Source organism: Psammomys obesus, unplaced genomic scaffold (genome assembly GCF_907164565.1).
Source record: "Psammomys obesus unplaced genomic scaffold, mPsaObe1.curated_primary_1811, whole genome shotgun sequence".
In the NCBI taxonomy this organism is placed as follows: domain Eukaryota; kingdom Metazoa; phylum Chordata; class Mammalia; order Rodentia; family Muridae; genus Psammomys; species Psammomys obesus.
The window spans coordinates 4,289,202-4,312,508 of record NW_026596091.1 but is presented as its reverse complement, the minus strand read 5'-3'; the positions used below and the strand labels follow the sequence as shown (position 1 = coordinate 4,312,508).

Genomic DNA, 23,307 nt, shown 5'->3' with positions numbered 1-23,307 from the left:
TGATTAAAATTACATGACAAGTATAAAAGAGAAAAATATAATTTCTGCTAACAGACATCAACATGATAGCTCCTGAAAAGAAAGACTGAGGTGTGAAATTGGGGAAGGGGTACCTACCATGGTGTACTGGAATGACCTGTTTCTTAATCGAAGTCCTTGGTTATTCTCCTGGATTTAGTTTGCGAAAATTCACCAAGTTCCATAATTACCACAATCCACCTTCCCATAAAAACAATAGCATACTTTGATGGGGGAAAACACACAAGGTAACATTTGAAAGTAAGCATGTAGAAACAGCGCAGTGCCAAGCAGGCAGTCCAGGTACATCATCAGGAGAGTCACAATAGAAAGGGAAAGCCCAGATACTATCACAAGTTATTTGGAGAAATTGTTCAACTTAATTGATAATCACAGAAGTGTAAATTAAAGCACTGTCAATATTGGTGATAGAATATAGGATGAGAAGAAATCTATCAAAATAACAACTGTTTAGTGTATTAAAAGGCAGATATGATATATATTATATATCATATATATATTATATGGGATTATATATATAATATATATGGGATAAGTTACTTTCAAAAAAGGGAAGACAAAATATTTTCCCCATAAGGCAGTAATCTTATATTCAGACAAAACAAGGAAAAAACTTGATGTTTAATGTGTTTTATTTGCTTGGCTAAAAATAAGCTTTCATTAAACAATGAGTTCGGCTTATAATTATACATTTGTAGCTGTCTACTGTTATTTGGCTGTACTTTTAATTTCATGTCTGGAATGGGACTCACCATCTCCATATCATTCCTACTTGAAAATAAAATGCCTAGTCATGTGTTTAGTCAGTAAAGTGACAGCTGAAACTGGAAATGTCCATATTTCTCTCCTCACTAAATTCACACCTTTCTATAGTCTTCTGTCGACATTAGCATAGAATAGGCAAACAGTCTAGAGATACAGGTATCAGAACACACTGTTCTCCCTTCTTTGTTCTTATTGCCCCTACCTTATGTGCATGCCCTGTAAGACCAGGCTTGGAGAAAGCCCTTCTGAATGACTCCTTCGGCAGTAGTCTCTACCCCCTCCAGGCTCATGGCCAAATAGCACAGAGCATGGGAAGTTACATCTGAGTAGGTGGGTGGGCTTGCAGGTGTACAATGAGCATTTCCACTTGTTGTGAGACCACAAGCCGCAGGGGATGGCATATCGCTGTTACTCAACGTGAAAAGTAAAGGCTTGTCACAAGCGTGTTGATCAGGCCTTCCACCTTACCTCCTGCGTGAGCTATAGAGGCACCAAAGGCTGCCCAAGTCACTCAGTGATCAGCCTGGAGCAGTGGGTTCCATACCCTCTCTCTCTTACACACACACAATTTGACCTCTTTGCAATCTACTTCCTTCATTGATCTTTTCACCACTATCAATTTTTTATAATCATCATTTATAATTTATTTTAGGTTAGCATTTGCTAATAAGTTATAACTATTATAATTAATAGTGTCATAGTTCTATTTTATAAAATTTGCTTGCTCAAAAATCATTCTTACTCTTTTGAAGCAGACCAAATGTGATAGCTCATTCTTTCTAGATCAGTCTAAACGGTTCCACAGCTGGGGCACACAGTGTTTGTAGCCACTTAGAACCATTATTTATTTAACCCTTGCCACAAAAGCATCCCAATTTGTGTAAATGTAAAAAAGGGACCAAATAAGTCTGTGACGTTGTAAGTCAGGATTGTGATCACCTTTAGAGGTGACAATGGAAGTCCGTTATGTAAGTGTCACCTATTGGATAATTCACAGATCCTTTTTTCTATGCACATAAACACAGTACTTCAGCACAAAGTAAAGAATGAAATTAAACAACCTGTTTAATCCCAAACATGTTAGTTGGCACAGAAACTTTAAAAATGCAGTCTTAAACTTGTGTCTTCCTTACCAAGGATTCTCTTTTTGTTATCATTTGTACCAAGACATATTTGCTTGATTATGTTTCTTTATTATTGTAAATTTCCAATCTATAATGTTTCAAAAGGGATATTAAGAAACAAGGGAAAATGTCGTCAAGCTTGTGGCAAGAGTCAGCCACTAGAAATAACAGCTGGAGTTATCTTTTTATTGCCTGTTCTGTGTTGTGACACCACATTTACCTCTAATATTCCCACATCCAGAGAGTTGTTACTTTCACTTGCAGATGGGGTGACCGATGCTCAGAGAGCTGACTAAATTATCCAAGTCAACGTGGATCAAGTCAATTTGTTGTGTGCCAAAACCTGTCCTTTCTTGCACTGTCCTCCAGGGCCAGGTGCTTCTTTTGCAGGATAATGCCAGTTTTTGCAAAAATGTGCCATGAAGACAATTGCTTTGCTGAGGCCCATCTCACCCACCCAGGGACAGAGAGCCGCTTGTTTTCATCTGTCTTTCTTGGAGAATCAGTAGGCTGTGGAACTTTAAAAAAAAATCTTATCTACCTAAGTCAATATTCATCCAACTGAGATAGATTTTCAGCACGGTGACAATATGTTGTTGTCCAATTTCAGCTTTTGCTTTTTAAAAATTGAAGAAAAAAAGGGAGAGACTGGTGGTTTAGATATTCTAAAGCTGATGAGCTTCCTCAAGTACAGTAAATAAAATAATGAGACAGGTGTTAGGGAAGAGGAGAATATAATTTTATCTACTAAGTTATGAAAAATGTCTTGAATCAGATGCAGAACAGATTCCGCATTATCTTAATGTTGCACACTTGCCAAGGCTTTAGATATATTTTGTTTGTCACTTCATAAGAAGGTAAGAAAGTAAAATTCCTCATGTTAAATTCTTAAAAATTTATTTACTCTGAGAATTTTATACAGTATATATATATATATATATATATATATAATTTTTTTTACCTTTTTTTGATTCTTTGTGAGTTTCACATCATGCAGACTATTCCCATTCATCTCCCTGTCCCTTCAGTTCTGCTCTCTGACCTTGCAACCTCCCCTCCAAAAGAAAATCAGGGAATAAAATGAACAAAACAAAGGCATAAAAAACATCTTGTGGTGGAAGCTGTCGTGTGTCGCAGTGTGTCACACAGTGTACTTTTGCCCTTACATCTTTATTTGCAGATATTCACTGCAATGAGTCACTGGTCTGGTTCGAGGCCTCTGGCTCTGCTACACTCTGAACACTGGATCCTCACTGGGACGCCTCCTGGATATCCTGCTGTTGCCCTGTGTCATGGAGGTCTTGAAGTCTGGGATCAGCAGGACAGGCATTTTCAGGAGCTGCAGCAGTTCGTGAAACAGCTGAGGATGTTGGAGTGGGCTAACTCAAGTCCTGGGTCGGGGCCTGGTGGTAGCTGAGCTGGTCGGCCCACCAGCTCTCCTGTACCTACACCACCAGGGGAGTTCTCCAGCAAGGCCCTGGTTAGCTCACCCAGTGCCACAGCCATGAGGGGGTTGGCCAGCTCTCCCGCAGTCCTGCCCTCAGGGCGGCTGCCTGCACCCCTGCCGCCAGGGCCAGCTCTCCTGTGCTGTCCAGCCGAGGTCAGGGCCCGCTCTCACAAGCGCAACAGTTGGTGAGAAGCAAAGCCAGCTTATATGTTCTTTATCAAATTCTTTCCTGTAACTAACTCCTTTCTAATCTTCTCTACTCTCAACCCACCCAACTTCAAGTTCTTTCTCTTTTTTAAAACCAAAAGAAAAAAGGCACTATTAAAAAAAGTGGATCTGATTTGTGTTGGACAACTTCTCCTGAGAGTGGGACCTGGCCTGAAGCGTGGTCAGTATAGCCAGGGTCATGCTCCTGAAGAATCTATTTTCCCTCTCCCGGCAGCCATCGTTTGTGAAGAGATGCTTGGTTACAGGTGAAACTTTACCCCCACTTCCTTTCCTCTCTGCTGGGATTTTGTCTGGATTGAGCTTGTGCAGGCCTTCTGCTTTCTACTACAGTCTCTGTGAGTTTGTGTGTGCCTCACGCCCATTGTGTTTGGAAGATACTGTTTCCTTGGAGTCATCTACTATGGTTCTTACAATCATCCTGCCTCCTCTTCTGCAAAGATTGCTGAGTCTGGAGGGGTATGATAAAGACATCCTATTTAAGCGGGAGCACCCCAAAATCTCTTACTTCTGCATGTTGTCCAGTTGTGGGTTTTCTGTTTTAGTTACATCTTTGATAAGAAGACGCTTCTGTGGTAAGGGCTGAGTGACAAATACACTGATCTGTGGGTACAGCAGTATGCCACTTACAGTCAAATTCTTGCTATGTTCACTTGGGAGAACAATAACAATAGATTTTCCCCTGGGGCCCACAACCTATTTAGTCTTGAGGATGTAGGATCCTATTGCTGAAGATACCACAACCTATGGCATAGACCATGGGAAAAAAAGCTGGTGCTCAACTGGAAGCTTTACTCTTACTGGCTAGCATTCATAGTGTTACAATGTGTTCTATACTCTACTATAGATGAAAAGTAATCATCAGTCTCACCTAGCCACAAACCCTGAGCTACAGTAACAACCTGCCTGCAAGTTAGCCCACTAGTGCAACAGTGACACAGAGGTTAGGGAGGTAGTCAGCCACTTCTGAAAAATCGGGGATATTTAATGAGATGAAATCCATACCTGACACTGTTAATGAGGCTCATGTTAGATTTTTAAGAATAGATGTATTAAAGGCCAAAGTTAAGTTGATACAGTTGATTTACAAACAAACAGCTCTGTGTTTATTTTTCTGTTTATAACTCTACTCCATCGAGGTCGTGTTACCTCTATCTAAACTCTACCGGCCTGGTTTTCAGAAGTTACTGATATACTAGGGCTAGGGATCGTATGGTTTAATTTAATTCTCCATCAGACATGTATACCTTTTACCTGCTCTCTCCCAAATATGCTGTATTGGATATGTAATATGTATTGGATGATCAGCCTGTAACGATGAGCCAGAAATCTTTCTCCTATCTTCAAGAAGTATCTGGTATTCTTAAGAATGAGTTTGTGGTCTAGTGCCCTTTAAGCCATCCAAGAGCTTTCTGAATGTATCAACAATTTCTGACCGTGCCTTGGCTTTATTTGTGTCAACCATCTGAGCTAGAATTTTCAACTCCTGTCACAACAACTCCCCAATTTAAAAATCACATTCTTTCTTCAACAAACACTATCATCAATTTAATTTTCCCCTTCTATTCAGAGTCAATCTTCTGATCATTCATTCTGCCCACATATTATGTTTCTCATGCCCTCCTATTGTATTTGAGAAATTTGAATATTTACATCATCTCCTCAGCCCTTTGATAAAAAGAACCCCTGATTTTTAGTTTGCATACATTTGCATAGCTTAAGACACCTTCTTCAGAAGAAGTTTGTATAGTCAAGTATTTGTTGATTGAATCATTGACCATATGACTCTGAGATTATATTACAAACCAGGTTGGCTAATTCAACAGTGTTCCTCTGGGATGAGGCAACCTGAGGTGAAATGATAGGGCATAATTCAACTGGGGTGTTTACCTCACGGTGTTTGACATGTTATCAGGTGCCAAGGGTTTTCCAAGAATGAATGGCAATAACCATTGAGATTTCTTTGTTTGAAGAGTGGGAGGAAAATGGGCAGAAAGTATTAAATAAAAAAATAAATAAATAAACTTTAGCTCTTTTCAAAATCTGCCTCAATAATAAGTTTCTGAAATTGGTAAACAAAACAGAATAGAATCGATCTTAGAGAAGTGTAGAAGATCCTAATTATCAAAACTGAAAGATTTACAGATTTTATAAAGTTTACACATGGCTTATAGGATATTTTTTTTGACAGACTAATGTTCCATTGCTCTTAATTTCAGTTTACTTTAAGTAAAGTAAGAATAATTGGGACTTAGATCTACATTTGCAAGAAATGGAACACACTTCACAAAGAACTCTAAAGGAGACTTTAAACTCAAGATTCTCTACATTTACTCCTAAAACCCCTTGTTGAAGAGTCACTCGGGACCCAAACTTTTATTCAAGTCCAGCTTATATTTCCAGAAAGCAATTAGATTTTAACCAAAGTCTCGCTCATCCCTCGGTGATTTCCATCCCGCTGTGAAAATAAAGTTCAGAGATGCAATGCTGGTGTGACCCCAGATGAGCCATGGCATCTGCATGTGTCAACACGGTGCAGAGACTAAAAGTCACATTGCATCATTTTGTTCCCAACACACTGTCTAGGTTTATTTGAATCCTAGATCTTCCATTCACCGTACAATCATGCTGCGGGATATGAAGCATTTAACTTCAGTTTTTTTGGTTGTAAAATGGTGGTGGCCACCCAAAGTGAGCAGCTGTGAAGTTCACACTCAACACTTTGTGTGAAATGTCAAGCATGACACCTGCTGACCTTCAGTCTTTGGTCCCCTGTTATTTGTCCCACCATCATAAACATAAATTCTGCCATCTTCTTTGCCCTTGTTGCTGGGATTTTAGCCCTAAAAGTTCCCTTTCAATATCCCCAAGTGTTATGGAAAATTAGACATTTTAAGCTTGAATTCCAACTAGAAGGAACTACCTTAGAACTCCCACATACTTACCCATCGAAAGACTGGCTTCAAGTCAGAGCATTTACAAGGAAGTCCTGGGGACTTTACACTGCCACATTTCGCACTGTGTCTGCGAATACTCACCGTGCAGACTTCTCACCGGAAAAGGAAAAAGGAATCTAGTCCACTTCGAAGGCTTGTCCCCTCCAACTCTGAGAGATTCTCGTAGGCATCGACACTCTAAAGGAAAGACGCTTGGCATTGTATTTCTGCCACTTACTTTATTGGTGGGTGTTTTTCTACTATCGTGGGGCTTGTTTTCAGGGTAGTGCTTGAGGAGTGGAAGCTCATGTCAGTTCACAATGTTAAATGATGTTACTGGAAATGAGACTGCAGTTTTCCAGTCTCTCAGAAAATATTTTCTGAATGATCCTCTACTCACTATTGAACACAATCAAATTCTCCCTTGACAAAATGAACTTACCGACTGAATACGTAAAGCTTGTTAATCTTGGCATGTAAAACAATCCACTCACACAGATCACCTGCTGGCTTGTGAAAAACTTTATGACCTATTAACCATGAACAGCTTGAGTTTGACTTCTTGGAGATGAAGTCGTCTTCCTCAGAAAGCTAATCACTGAAATTCATTATCTACCAGCACATTTTGCCTCTCACATTCTCTTTCTGTAGGAATCTGTTATCGAATCTGTTCCCACATACTTCAGAATAAAGAGGATAACCCTTCAATCCCCTAACCCTCTTCTTTTTTCCCTTCCAGTGCAGAGCAGCTGGTAGGGTTTCCTGCTCTTCCCCAGCATTGGCTGTGTTTTATACATGGAGCGAGATTGATTATCTTCATCCTAAAATGTGAAGATCTGCATGTGCTTTGTCCTGCATTCCTGAGAGGCAGTTGGCTTCAGCAGCACTCAGGAAAGAGGCAGGACCTCTCGGTCCACCAGCATTGACAGTGAGAGTCTAGTGTGCATGCAGGGCCACTTGATCCAGCAACAGCGCTAGCGACAGTGTAGTGCAAGCTCTGCTACCCCCATCTGTCAGCCATCTTGTACTTTAACTTCAGGATCCACCAGCACAGGCTGCTGCCTTGCCAAACAACACATGAAAGGGAACTCACACCCCAACCTCCTGCAAGGACCTGCTTTGTAAGGCTGGCCAGGGATGTGGGGAGAGACCGACTTAGGTAGCAAGAACTTGCATCTAAAGACCCTTTCGGTTACAGCTGTAAGGGGACTCAGACATCCAGCTAGGTGTGCATACGCCCCTGAGGGTATACACACACTCCTAAACAGGAAGCTGATGAAACACTGCCTGCATCCCTCCCATCTATCCTCTCAGAATCGGCCTCACTAACTTCCAAGGCCAGTTGTGTAAACCTGGCACATCATGACAGGATCCCCAGGCTTTCATCTTTTGTGCCACCAATTTGGCTGAAATAAAATCACTGAGCCTGCACAATATTGAACCACTGTGGACGACCCAGCCAACGTTCGGAGCATAAGGCGAGCTGAGTGAAGCAGCGTGGAGGCGACCCAGAGAAAGTAATTGTTCTTCTGTCAGCACGGCTGCTCCTCTACTTACGCGTCTGAACAAGTTAATTTGAAGCATGGCTTTCTGGAAGGAAATGAAGCTCCTCTCAGCATCCCACGGATTCATGGGGAGAGATGGCCTTTCACCAGGTAGCAACAGCAAATTATATTTGAAATCCATTTCTATTAAAGGAGGGGAAAAATCCCGTTCCACCCCAGAAGCCGCCCCTTTTGGCTTGGCAGCACCATTTGACATTTTCTGTCTACCAGAGGTGCCTTTTGCTAGCATAAGTGTCTGACAACAATGGCAAGAGTTTTTACTAATTAAACGAGGAGCAGCTTTAATTAAATGTAGGATTGCACAAAGTTTGCCCCTTTGCCAACCCTGGACTTCAAGGAACTGATCTCAGCAGCATCCAAGTCAGACAAATTGGCTAAATTGATCCTGCTCCATGGAAAGGGTGCTTCATCTAGGGCCAATCAATGGCAGATTGAGGTGTGATGAGCAGTGAGAGGAAGGAATCAGGCAGCCCCCTGTTTCTGGGATGCAGGTTGAGCTTCAAGGAGCAAAACCACCTTTGCTTCGCGGAAGCTTTATTACCCCCCAGGCACTCAAGCTCTCCAGCCTGTGCTTCTCTGGCTACCCCGGCTTGTGAACAAAGCCTGGTGGCAATGAGCACAGAGGGCAGCAGCTAGTGTAACTCTCCTAGATTCTGTATCTTTTGTCCTGTCCACAGTTGTCAATTCTGCGTTTCACTTTCCATCACGAGCTAGTTATGAACCCTTACAGGAAGATTTTTCAACATTTCAAACACTGAATCAATGGGTTGTAAAATTACTTTCATCCTACAGACCTAGAAAAACAGTATTGAGGTGTAATTATATATGCTTCCTTAGTTGGTCTTATTGCACATTTCGCATCTCAGTGACGCGCTACATGATTTGAGTCATGCTCACTTTTGCTCCCTATGGTGGTTTACATGAGAAATATCTACTTCCAGACTCAGACATTTTCATGTTCAGTCCCCAGTGACTGGCACTGTTTGAGGAGGTGGCACAGCCTTGCTGGAAGAAGCACATACCTGGCAGGAGAGGGGATGTGATGAGAGTTCATGCTGAAATTCCTCTGTGAGGTGAGGATGAAGGATTCAAGTACACACTCTAGGCAATAGCAGGTTTCCAAGGTCCAAAGGCTGTACAAAAACAGTCTGGGGCAGGCAAAACCCCAAACTCAAATAACACAGAAAATGGACGGACTAGTCCTTCCTTTTCTCCACTGAAAAAAATCTCATGAGTTAGCTTTTCAGCATACTATGTGCCTAATCTGCAAAGGCAAAAGCAGTGAGAAATCCAGGCACATCCCTGACATCAGTGCTTTACAAAACAGAGAAGCCATAATTCATGTAAAGAAATAATAGCACAACATTCGAAAGGACGGGCCCTGACATCATCCTTCACAGGCATAATCGACTGAACCAGGCTCTTTTCTCGTGCATAAGTTCAGGCCTAATCCATTTTGGCACAACCTAATTCCCCAAAACAGACATGAAGTCTCAAGTAAAAATCACCAAAGTCTTTTCTCAAGTTTAGTCGAATTTGGCAAAGTGTCTTGCATTCCATCTTTGCAGGAAGTCATGCATATAGTTGGCTGTACTTACCTGAACATCCCTTCCTAACCCCCATTTCCATAGGCTCTGACCATGTCTCTGAGATCCTCCATTTACACACCAGTCATTTCTCTAAGCAGAATCTTATTCTGGACTCACAGGAACCCCAATAAATCCCTAACCCCCACCCCCACTGGAAGCAACCTAACAATGGCACTCCAGATGTTGGCTGGACTCCTGCTTTAACTCCAAGGAAGCAACAAGCTTCCCCTCATTCACTGCTGGCCGAAATAACACGTCAGAGGATGGGCATAAGTGTGTATACGAATGTCTCAACTGTTTATAAACAGCTCTCTCACATGATTTGATCGTACGTAATTTCTATGTTTTGAATTTTTCTAAATTCATATGTGTCTACTTGTCTTTATTGGGATGTGAAAGGAGAAATGGGATCGGTGGGTACTTTGTGCTTTTATTCTCCTTTTGGAAGCCTTTTGTTTTTTTTAAGGTCGACATTGAGTTCGAAGATATACATCCTGAAAAATCATCTAGGAGAGATTATTTCCACTTTTTAAAATAGATTAGTGAGTGGACTAAGTCCATAGCAACAGGTCATGTGAGAGCTATAGAAGGTATAAAAGGGAATTTTAGAATGATAGGTAATTCTCGTGCTAGAGAAAGAAGATGGCAAGTTCTTTGAGCTGTGGATGATGCTGAAGATGTGTATGTGATTTCTATCTGGTTACAGCCAGTGGGAGGGGCAGAGACAAAAGACAAGACATTAGAGCAACAAACTAAGCTGTGGGTCTTTCCCTCAATTTTGTTTTGTTTTGTTTGTTTTGTTTCTGATGTGAGGCCTCATGTATCCCAGGTTGGCCTCAAACTGTGTGTAGCCAAGAATGGCCTTGAACTCTTGATACTCCTGTCTCCACCTCCCAAATGCTGAAATTACAAGCTTGTGCTACCATATACACCTTAAATAGTATCGGGCACTGAACCCAGGAATCTGTGCCTTCCAGGAAAACCCATGCTCCTCACCAAAGCGCTTCCTGCATGAGGTGCTTTCTGCCATCTCTCTGCTCCCATGCCTAGCGCTTTTCTTTCTATCACTGCATTGGAATCCAAATACATGCGTGTGTGGTAATAGATAAGGTAGTAAACTATCTAAGAGCCCAAGGATATCTTACAGAGTAAAATGTACACAGACACAGACACACGCATGCACACAGGCATACACACATGCACACAACACACACACACACACACACACACACACACACACATACACACCTTGCCCTAATATCACTGAGAGTCCAGCTGAGGCAGCATGGTATCTCACAGATCCTCTAACACAACCTCTTCAAAAGAGTCAAGTGACTTATCTGAGATTGCTCATCAAGACAAGACATCTTCTCAGGCTTCATGTGTGTCCTCCAGTAAGAGGAGAAGGTGCTGTCTCTGACATGGACTCTGTTGCTTTTTGATCACTTTCCCCTGGCAGGGCTGCCTTGCCAGGCCACAGGGGCTGAAGATACACTCAGTCCTGATGAGACTTAATGAGCCAGGGGGTGGGGGGGCCCTCTTGTCTGAGGAATAGGGGAGGGAGGATGGAGGAATGAGGGGCAGGAGGAGAGGAGGGAAGGGGCAATGATCAGGATGTAAAGTGAATAAATAATTAATTAAAAAGAAGACAAGGCAACTTTTATACAACACTATTTCCTCTTGTCTCTTATGTTAGATATTCCTGCCGCACAGATCGATGTTCCTAGGCCACACTAAGCACCTTTCCTGCGGCTTCTCTGATAACTCTTGGTTTTTCTCAATGATTCTCATCCCAGGTACCTGACTGGATCATTCTCACTTCATTGAGCTTTGGCACAAATATCACAAACACAAGAGAGACACTGCAATGGCAGCCATCCTAATCTCTCTCTCTGTCTCTGTGTAAGTGTGGTGTATGTGTGTGTGTGTGTGTGTATGTATGCGTGCGTGCATGCCACAGAGTACATGTGGAGGCCAGAGGGCATCTTGTGGGAGTCATTCTCTACTTTCACTATGTGTGTTCCAAAAATTGAACTCAGATCATCTTGCTTGGGGGCAAGCACTTTGATCTTTTTGAAGCATCACTCCAGATCTCCCGTCTATTTTCTTAACTTGCTCCAACATTCTTCCTGCCCCATCACTGTATGTAATTATATAAACACACAAGTATATATTTCATTAATTTGCTTATTATCTGTCTTTCCTTCCTAGAAAGCAAGTGGTTTTCTGGCCTGCTCACTAAAGGCTCTTTATAAATGTATGTTGAATGAATTACTGAATGAGCCAATGAACAAATGGATTGGTATGTCCAAGGAATAAAATTTAGAGGCATAAGTAAGACAGAAGTAAAAATCATTATGAAAGAAATATTTTGTAACCCTGGCAATTAGCTGGATCCACTAAGAAGCCATGGTTGAAGAGAATATCAAAGGGAAACCAAGATTTTGAGCATCAGAAGCTGGGAAATTAACTGTATTAATAAACTGAACACTGACTTGATGTGCTGGGGTGGGTAGAGGAAGTATAGGGGGAAAAGGGAGTGAGGGTGGGACTGGGAGGAAAGGAAGGAAGGGTTAAGACTGGGATGTAATGTAAATAAATAAATTAATTAACTAAAAACACAAACAAAAGAAACAAGAATTAGAAACAAATGATAGAAGGGAAATTTTAAAGCTACTGGAGAAATCATGGTATTGAGGCATGGGCTTTGATTTCAGGAAGAAAGAGAGAAGCAAAAGGTAAAAGGTTTCAGCAGTGTTTCTCCCTTCCTAGGGACAGGGAAGACATATGGTTTCTTCTCCTCTTCTTACTATTTCATGTTGTAACAGGATACCCCGGCCTGCAGGTGAGCTGATAGGCAGGCGAGCCACAATAGGAGAACACAATGAAAGAAATACAGAGAATTGAGAGTGGTAGAGATAGCGCACTGCCTCTGTGTTGGCCATTACAGGAACGTGAAACAAGGGAATTGCTCATTTGGGACTTCAGAATGAATTATAGAAAGCACAAACTAGACCAATGGAGAGTTCAGAAACCCATTCCTTTGTTTCTCAAATTGTAGCCATAAGGAGGTTACCAGGATTTGTGAATCAGACAGGTCTCCTGCTTTGTAGATTTCTGACTCTGTGACAGTGGAAAAATAGGAGACTATGATGTGAATGACAGAAAGACGGACAATTGAGCAGCTGAGTGGGCAGAAATAGGTTATATGTGCAACGATGCAGTAACAGTAACTGCGTTAATTTGCAGAACTCTCTGTCCCCAGTTGCTTAGTTCCTCCCCACAACAAAAACATGTAAATTCGTGTGTATCCCCTATTTGTAGAGAAAGAAAGACTCAGAGAAGCAAAGGCCTTGCAGAAGTCTCGAAGCCCTTGAGTCAACCCTCAGCTCTAGTAGTGTTGGGAAGCAGATCCTGAGTCCTCTGCTGGCGACAATTTATTTTCTAACTAACCCTAAAAGCTTCCCAGATTCTGTTTTTCTCTTTCAATGATTTTCTACAAACTCTTTCCAAGAGCTCTGGATTTTTTTCCTGGAAATTTCTTCAAAAGAACATTGGCATAATTTCCCAATTCTAAAGCTAACATCAGCTTGGTTTGTGTATAGAATCAGAATTTCACCAAATGGATCTCTTGAACTCACATCCCATGAGTTAATCATCAAACTCTCCACCACCTGACCCACATGGTTATGTTGGTTTGTATTGCTCAATAATTAAACTTCATGGACAGAGTTTTCTTTAAACAAAGCTTTTCAGTATGTCTTCTCTCCAGGAACCGAGTGGCCCTTGGGTGCAGAAATTAGTTCCCCTATGGCTGCTACAAATTTTATAAAATCCAGGTAATGGAATTTCAGTTTTAATGACATTTATATGGTGTATTTATAAGATAACAAAATATAATTGATCAAGTACTCTTCAATTTAATGCCTTCAATGATAAACAAGGAGGCCAGTAACTCACAGACTCTAAGAAATAAATCTGAGTTTACACGGGAATAGAAAAACTAGCCTCCAGCTCTCTCAGCTCCTCTCTTGGTTTTGCACAAGAGAGTGCTTATCTAAATGCTGTTAGTGGGCACCCAAATGTTTTAAAGAAAATTTGATTCTCACTGACCTTGTCTTCGAGAATGATGCCTACGCCCACCTATCACCACAGTCCTCGCCAAGCCTTCCATGCAAATTTAATGAGTCATCAAATTTGTCCTGCTATGCCAAGACAACCTTTGACTTCCTCCAGTATCTAGACCATGATGGAAAGGACCATTGAACAACCTTTATAATGTTCATCTGATATCCATGCTTTTTTTCTTTTTCTTGTCCCAATGGCTTTCACTAAGCAAATAAAATTTGCTCTTCTTTCTTTTGCCAAGAGGAAGTGTTTATATGTAAGTTTGCTCATCACCTATCTGTCTCTTGGTTCCAGTTGTGACTCCTACACTTTGATCTCCCATTTAATTCCTTCTCATCTTATTCTGTCTGATCAGCTCACTCCAGGAACTTGACCACTCTCTTTTATAAACATTTGTCACTATCATTCTAGATACGTACAGACATCTTTGGGGGCTGATGGTAGGTGTAAGTAAAGAGAGGCATTCTCTCTGTTTTACAGAAAGAAAGAAAGCAAGACTCTGCATCCCTTTACCCTGCATGAGATGGAAACCTAGACTAGAGGCAGCTTTTGAGATTTTCAGCTCACAATTAACAGTGCTGCAGCTGCTGGTTAGTGACAGCTACAGTGTCACACACTGAAGGTCAGCTCTTTACACAGACTCTGGGTACTGTTGGGACCACTGAATTTGATAACCATCTTTCTGTCAGATGCCTCCAATCTTGCAGCTTCATTAACCACTTTAGCATTGCTATTCTCTGTCTTCTGCTGTACAACATATCCCATCCTTCATTCAATGCCGCCTCTTGGATATACTGATCAATTGTTGCATAGTTTACTCCCAGGTGGGTTATATACTCTTGGAGCAATAGACAGTATTGAGAAATGTGTATTACACAAATGGTAAATAAGATAAATGCATTTGTTTTAAAAATCAGATAACTCATGGCCACGGTCTGATATTTACCATGCTCATTTATTTTATTCCCATTTTAGGGGGATAATACTCATGAGATAAAAACACATATGAAATTATTGGGTTGCAAGAACATAGTATATGCTCAATGGTAGAGGAAGCAGAAGTTCACATTTCTGGCCAGGTTGTGCAATCTTACATCTTCCATTTAACTTTCCATGTCTTAATATGAGAGGTTCTTTAGGGAGTGTGGGTAAGAGGTTATTTACAAGAACAGGGACACTTTACCAGTGGCTCCACCACTGAAGAAAACATTGTTCCCTCTTCCAGACACGTTAACAAACTCTCGTGCAGCCTTGTGATACCCTAGCCTCTCCATAACAAGATGTTGCTGTGCCCAATCTCATGTGGGCCTGTGCACATCACCACGGCTGCTGTGAGTTCAACAGAGCCACAACCATGGCCATGTCATGTCTGGAGGGTGACTGACTTCCTACAACCTGTTCTTATGGCGTTTACATTCTCTTTGTCCTCTTTTCTGTGAAATTCCCTCAGCCTTGAGGGAAGTGTGAAATAATTATCCTTTATTGTCTTCATGAGGAAGCTGAAGCATAGAAATGTATATAGCACATCCAGCTCCCTCAAAGATAGTAGGAACAGAGGTGGAGACTCGACTCTCTGGCTCAGGAATCTGGATTCTTCACTCCCAAACTGTTCCACACTGAAACAAACAATTTGACAGCCAAGTGGGACAATCATACAGAATTCTTGGAGATTCAGCGCCAGCGAGAAGCTGCTACTGTCTGCTTCTGAAAGTGATGCCCCCATAATTCACTACCATTTTACTCAGCATCTGCACCTGAGGTAGAAACAGGTATTCTGACTTTCTGAGAGCAACGTAGGTCCAATAGCAGCAATGGTACAAGCTAGCAGGAAAAATATTCTGCCTTCCCTTTCTAACTGTGCCACTTGGTCATCTTCTACTCCACCACCCAGTAGGCTGGGGGAATCTTCTCAGAATTTTTTCTTCTTCTCTTAGGACAGCACCTGCCACCATTGTGACTTTTAAGTAAAGGCAGTGGAAGACACATTTCTGTAAAGAATTACTGGAGGGCTGAGGATGCCAAAGTCTATGCTTAAGATGTGGTGGCTTAGTTCTGTCCACCCACGAGGCGTATGTTACTAAAGTGATAATTCGTCGTCCAGGTGTTGTAATGAAAACCCAAAATTCCATAACTCAACTACACAACAGGCCGAAAGAGGGTTGGGAGTTTAAAGTCAACATGAGCAAACGGCAAGAAGCCACCTACAACAAGCCACACTCGGAGAGGGAAGAAAACACAGTGTGGCAGCCTGGTGCCTAGAAGATGAAAACAAACTTTCCCAGTTTCCGTCACAGCAGCCTTTCAATGCTTGGTGGTGTGCCTCAATCTTTTAAAAGATTTATTATTGTTATTGTTGTTGTTACTATTATTCGCGCGCGCGTGTGCGAGTGTGTGTGTGTGTGTGTGTGTGTGTGTGTGTGTGCGCGCGCGCGCGCGCGCGCATGCACATATGCATATGTCTGTGCTAGTGTCCATGGAGGTCAGATGCCTCAGATCCCCTGGAGCAGGAGTAACAGGAGGTTGTGAGCTACTGGACTTGGAAACTGGGAACCGAAACCCAATCCTCTGCGAGAGCATTATGTATTCCTAAACACAGAGCCATCTCTCTAGTCTGCAGACCTCACGAGCCCTGAGTCAGAATGCCTCCCCGCATAAAGAAAAGAGCAGGGAGCTCTCCGCATTCTAAAATACATTAAGACAATTAAGCAAAGCTCACCCTAAATGTACTTGAACAGCTACCCAAGGGAAAAGCATTTCCTAATTACACTACCTTCCCTGAATCCAGACTTCAAGAGGGCTAAAAGAAAGACGGGCTTCCAAGAAGCTAAAATTATTTGATTTTTTTTTAAGAGAAAGCTCATGACACAGAAAAACAATTCTAGAAAAGGAAAAGAAACATCAGTTAAAACATTAAAATGCCACAGTGAGCCTTGCAGAGGCATGCTCAGAAACACTGCTGAAGAAACGACTTTCTTCTATAAGTAATCAGATAATAAGACTCTGTTAAGAGGCACAGAATAGTTAGATTCATCCGCATAATTTAATTGTACAGGTTATTAAAGAGCAGTTGGCCCCTCCTTCCCCAGCTTTTGTGTATTAAACTCAGACTAATCAAATTGAGGATTCCAAGAGTACTGCGTTAGTCAGCCCCATCCCTTTTAATTTGTTTAATGGCTGTGTGTGTGTGTGTGTGTGTGTGTGTGTGTGTTTGTGTGTGTGTGTGTGTTTTGATGGGCCATCTATTGCTTAGCCTCACAACGACACGTAAATAAAGAATGGGCAGAGAGACGTTTGCAGAAGAGAATAAAGTGTGCCTCCTTTCTTGGGTTGCATTTGATGTTTGAGTAATTCAGGGGATGCGGACAGCAAGCAATAGTGCTTATTATTTCCACTGAGCAATCTGCAGACATAGAAGAAGAGAGGAGGCGAAGAAAGGAAGGAAGGAAGGAAGAAAAGGAGTCTGAATTTACACTCACTGCTTCAAAAGCTCTTTTGTACTCCGCCAACTTCTCCTGGCTGAAGATGCAGTATTTGCCCAAAAGTCGCCCGCAAGAAAGCACACAACACAACAAAAGTAGAAAACATCGCACCAAAGGGCTCCTGTGCTGCCTACCCCCATCTTCTTTGACAATTTTCCCTTTGCATAAAGGATGCAGTTACAGAAAGTGGCACTCGCTTGGGGTCTTACAATGCCCACCGAGCTTAGGAAACAAACCACCTCGTTAGCGAGGCTTCACGTTCGGGTTGGCTGTTTGGGTTAATTGTCTTTTCACCTGGCTCCAGCCATCAAGTCAACATGAATGAAGAATAGGAGTTACTTAGCATGTAGAGTTCGTCCCTACATCAGGCCCCTCTGAGCGATGGTCTGAGAGGAGTGAGAATGGCCGTCTTGTTTGGGTTGCTGTTAGCTGCCCTTGCACATTCAGGCTTTCTGTCCATTCAGCCAGAGAGGCCACGTGTCCCGGACCTAAAAGGGGCCTCTGCCACACAGAAACTTGGTTCAACTTGCCCTTTCATGTGTAGAATTTTCCATGGATGCTGTGCTTATTCTCTGCAGTTTGCAGAGTTTACCCAAATGCGAATGTATTTCCATATCTATGTTTCACGTGGCTGCTCAAACACCAGCATAGGTTTGCTGTATGTGGGAGGAAAGACAAGGAAAAGAGAGGAATAAAGTACGATCAGCAATTCCTTCCATCAGGGGCTCCACAGACACCTGCTGAAGCATCCCAAGCTCACTGGGATGACTTGTTGAATGTTTGGGTTTCTGTGTTGCCAACTGGCTGACTTTTCCAAAGAACCGACTGGTTGCTTGGGCATCTTTCAGGAACAACTCTGGTTCATTGGAACTATTTAGAAATAATTATCACCATTGGTGGATTATCAAGGCCATGTTTTCTCTATAGCTCCTTCCTGAACACCTGCTTTTTTGTGCATTTTAATACTAATTAGCATCCTCAACCTTAGGAAGAACATCTCAAGCTTAATGCGGTAAATGGTTTTCTGAACATTTGTTATTTATCAAAATGCTCTCTGGGATGACTCTTCAAGGTGGGGAAGGTGGGCTGAGTTTTAAAGAATGTGAATGAATGAACCAGGTAACATGGAATAAGAAAGAATTTCAGGAAGAAAGAGCTAGTGTGTGAAAGCTAAAGTCATACAAAATAGTAAGAGTACCTCATACCTCAGGACAACCAGAACATGAAGAGAGAGAAAGACGATGAGGCAGAGAGATTGAACCAGGCACTACACTTGGGAGAGCTTCATCACTATCTTGAATCATCTATACTGCACTTCACATGCAGGCTGAAGACTTAATCCGGGTGGGAAATGAGACCTAAATCCAGTCTTCACGGAAATGGATTTGAAGAATGGCAGTGAGGAGGTGGCTGGCAGACAACTGCAGCCACTGAGAGAAGAAAGGATGAGGTGAACAATGAGACATTTGGGGGTTGACTTGCAGCACTTCCGAAACAGTTTCTGGCAGTGGGTGGTGGTGCTGCTGACAGGCAGCGCCTGGGGAAAGCTGAATGGGAGCATGCTGGGGTCTGGGGCGCACTGGAACAGAGAGCTTTGAGGTTTGGATGTCAGTGAAGCTCTTCCTGTACAGGCAGCATTTCCACCTGGGAGGTGAAAGGGAACCCTTGGTGATGTGATGGAAAAAGCATTCGAAATCCTACATTTTGTGTCTCTGCAAAGAACTACATGATGTAAATATGTTTGCGGTGTTAAAGAAATTTCATGATAAAATATTTGGAATAGGTAGCTGACAAGCTAAAAATCCAAAGTTCAAAGAAGCTCCTTGGGATGTCAATGATTATCTAAAAGAGTAGAAAAGCAGTAGCTTGAAGTATAGCTTTATTGCTGAATGGTAAAAGTGCAAGAGAAGCAGACTTCATTGTCTAAAGTGGAGCTTGATCCAGGACGGGAATTGAAGGAAACATCTCTTGACATAGATTGACACAGACCTCTTCTATTGAAATCACTAGCTTGTTTATTAAGATGCCAACCCCGCACTCTCACTTCCCGAGCTGTGGCTTGAGAATCCCACGTGAGTAGAACTTGGGTCTGCATTTAAAATAAATTAACTATTTTCTTCCAATGCCATACTCGGCTTTTTAAAATGCTGTTAGAGATCTGATATGAGCTATGGAGACAATACCCTGATGGTGGCTATGGAATTAGAGAAGGTGCCATGCTAACACACTGGTCTGCTAAGAGCACAGCACCAGCACACAAGTCTGACTTTTCACATCTTAGAGTAGGAAATGCATCTACAGAAGGAGGAGGAGTAGTGGGCGGGTCTGGCTAAAAACCAGAGATGTGTGGAAGGCAGCTGTGCTCACCTCTACGCTACCAAAGCCGCCCTAGAGACATGTGGAAAAGTCTGTGGAAACCAACTAGTTGATAAGCTAATTTTAAAATACAAATTTTTAAAAGGTTGAAATGAAATTACCCTGCAAGGGGGAATATGGTCACTGCAGAGGACACAGGTTATTAAATTAAAACTCCAGTGCAATGCATTGGACACCTCCCTATGAGTAACATTAGTCAGGGAGGCTTCAGAGGTCCCCAGCAACACAGGATAGTACCTTCGCCCTTTGTTGCCTATGACAATTACATGCTAAAACCCTGTTACTGAAGACACCACACACTTCGGCTGCAGGACATAGAGAAATCAGTCTCAGGAGGATATTTTCTCCCTGCCAGGCATTATTCATTGTGCTAGAAGATGTACAAGCTTCTGAGAAGAAAGATGTCCGTCGCCTTGCCCACGGATAAATTCTGCATGCTGCAATACCATCCTCCAAGCAAAATGAGCTCACAAGAGCAACAATGGCACGACTCTCACAGAGTAACCAACTGTTTTCTTATTGGATCTGATACCTGTTCAAAAGGAGAGAATTTTATGCTTTGAATTGTAATCTTAGTCAAATGCCCCTGGCTAAGGAGGTCATAGGTCCAAGGGCTGAACCAGCTATTGTTAGTTTGCTAAATGCTTTAAAATGTTTCTGATTATGTCTATAAACCTGGGGTGCTCTGACCCTCAGTCAGAAAAACTTTTTTGCAGTGAGCAGCAATCTATGGAAAGATGAGTAACTAGTCAAAGTGTTGAGAATGATTCAGTGCTCAGCCCTAAGTGGGATGGCTGTATTAACCTACCACCAAAGTTTAGGGAACGTCACAAAAGACAAGGCCAAAAAAATAAGAGCTGGAGTGTGGGTGCAGGGGATACTTTGACAGCCTACCTTCTGGACATAACACAGCCGTCACAGCAGCTACCGTTACCTGCATGAGACTCACATAATGTCATAGCCAAAATTGTGTCATATATGGGGTAGATTATCTCCAAGCCCCATCCAATACTGAGAAGTTGTTGACAATGAGTACACGCTGGAGAAGGAATCATCTTTGTTAAGTGGTTGGTTCTCCATACTTTAGTGAATGGTCCCACATTAATGCGCATATGGGCTGTCCTTAAAAGACTTAGTTATATTCCACAAAGTTTGAAAATCTAAATAAAATGAATAATTTTTTTGACAGATTCCATTTACCAAAATTATATCAAGATCAGATTAAATAGTCTTATATACCCTAAGGAAATAGAAACAGTCATCAAAATTCTCCCTTCCAAAAAATTCCCAGGGCCAGATGGTTTCAGCACAGAATTCTACCAGACCTTTAAAGAAGAGCTAACTCCAATTCTCTTAAAACTATTCCACAAAATAGAAACAGAAGGAATACTACCAAACTCATTCTATGAGGCAACAGCCACCTTGATACCTAAACTACATACACAAAGACCCAACAAAAAAAGAGAACTTCAGACATATAGCCAACATCAAACTCAATGGAAAGAAACTTAATTCAATCCCACTGAAATCAAGGACAAGGCAAGGTTGACCACTTTCTCCATATTTCTTCAACATAGTACTTGATGTCCTAGCTAGAGCAATAATACAACTAAAGGAGATCAAGGGGATACAAATCAGAAAGGAAGAAGTCAAAGTATCACTATTTGCAAATTATTTGATAGTATACATGACTGACCCAAAAAATTCAACCAGAGAATTCCTTCAGCTGATAAACACCTTCAGCAAAGTGCAGGACACAAAATTAACTCAAAAAAAAAAAAAATCAGTAGCTCTCCTATATAAGAAAGACAAAAGGGCTGAGAAAAAAATTAGGGAAACTATCCCCTTCACAATAGTCACAAATAACATAAAGTACCGTGTTGTGACTCTAATCAAGCAAGTAAAAAACCTTTTTGAAAAAAAATTTCAGGTCACTGAAGAAAGAAATTGAAGAAGATGAAAAGATCACCTATGCTCATGGAACAGTAGGATTAACATAGTGATTAATTCAATGCAATTCCCATCAAAATACCAATACAATTCTTTATAGAATTTGAAAGAACAGTTCTCAATTTCATATAGAAAAACAAAAACTCAGAATTGCTAAAACAATCCTGTACAAAAAGAGATTGTCTGGAGTTATCGCCATCCCTGATCTCAAGCTGTACTACAGAGCAATAGTAATAAAAACTGCATGATACTGGCATAGAAACAGAATGTTGGATCAATGGAATAAATAGAAGACCCAGAAATAAACCCACACACTTTATTTTTGACAAAGATGCCAAAACCATACATAAAAAGACAGCATCTTCAACAAATGGTGCTGGTCCAACTGGATGTCTACATATAGAAAAATGCAAGTAGATCCATATTTATCACCCTGCACAAAACTAAAGTCAAAGTGGATCAAAGACCTCAACATAAAACCAGACACACTAAACCTGTTAGAAGAAAAAGTAGGGAAGAGCCTTGAACTCATTGGCCCAGGAGACAACTTCTTGAACAGAACACCAACAGCACAGGCTCTAAGAGCAACAATCAATAAATGGACCTCATGAAGCTGAAAAGCTTCTGTAAGGCAAAGGACACTGTCATCAGAACAAAATGACAGCCTACAGACTAGGAAAGGATCTTCACCAATCCTATACTTGACAAGGGCTAATATCCAGAATATATAAAGAACTCAAGAAGTTAAAAAGCAACAAATCAAGTAATCCAATTTTTTAAAATGGGGTACAAAGCAAAAGACAGAATTCTCAATAGAGGAATATTGAATGGCAGAGAAACACTTAAAGAAATGTTCAGTGGCTTTCCGCCATCTTTCTGCGCCATCACCATGGTGTGCATGAATGTCCTGGCGGATGCTCCTAAGAATATCAACAACGCTGAGAAAAGAGGCAAATGCCAGGTCCTCATCAGGCTATGCTCCAAAGTCATCATTCGGTTCCTAACTGTGATGATGAAGCAAGGTTACATTGGGGAATTTGAGATCACTGATGATTACAGAGCTGGGAAAATTGTTGTGGACCTCACAGGCAGGTTGAATAAGTGTGGCATGATCAAGCCTAGGTTTGATGTCCAACTTAAAGACCTAGAGAAATGGCAGAACAATCTGCTCCCGTCCCGTCAGTTTGGCTTCACTGTACTGATGGCCTCAGCTGGCATCATGTACCATGAAGAAGCAAGAAAACACACAGGAGAGGAAATCCTGGGATTTTTTTCTAGAGATGTAAAACATAAATAAAAAGCCTCCGTGGACTATGAAAAAAAAAGAAAAGAAAAGAAATGTTCAATGTCTTTAGCTATCAGGGAAATGGAAATCAAAATGACCCTGAGATTTCACCTTACACCTATCAGAATGGCTAAGATCAAAAACTCAAGTGACAACACATTCTGGAGAGGATGTGGAGAAAGGGGAACCCTCCTCCATTGCTCGTGGGAAAGTAAACTTGTACAATTGCTTTGGAAATCAATCGGTGCTTTCTGAGACAATTAGAAATAGCGCTACCTCAAGATCCAGCTATACTACTCCTAAGCATGTATCTAAAATATGTTCAAGTATTGAGCAAGGACATTTGCTCACCCATGTTCGTAGCAGCTTTGTTCATAACAGCCAGAATCCGGAAACAAC

At 41.6% G+C, this 23,307-nt stretch overlaps 1 protein-coding gene across 1 annotated transcript; it reads left to right on the top strand.

The window, feature by feature from the left end:
- The first annotated feature begins 22,512 nt into the window (after positions 1-22,512).
- On the top strand, positions 22,513-22,920 carry LOC129691634 (40S ribosomal protein S15a-like). Its single transcript, XM_055627787.1, has one exon. It carries the CDS (start codon positions 22,513-22,515, stop codon positions 22,918-22,920), a length of 408 nt encoding a protein of 135 aa, XP_055483762.1.
- The last annotated feature ends 387 nt before the right edge of the window (positions 22,921-23,307 follow it).

What these genes read in the sequence shown, in the direction of transcription:
- LOC129691634 (XM_055627787.1), top strand. Translation starts at nt 22,513, where the DNA reads ATGGTGTGCATGAATGTCCTGGCGGATGCTCCTAAGAATATCAACAAC.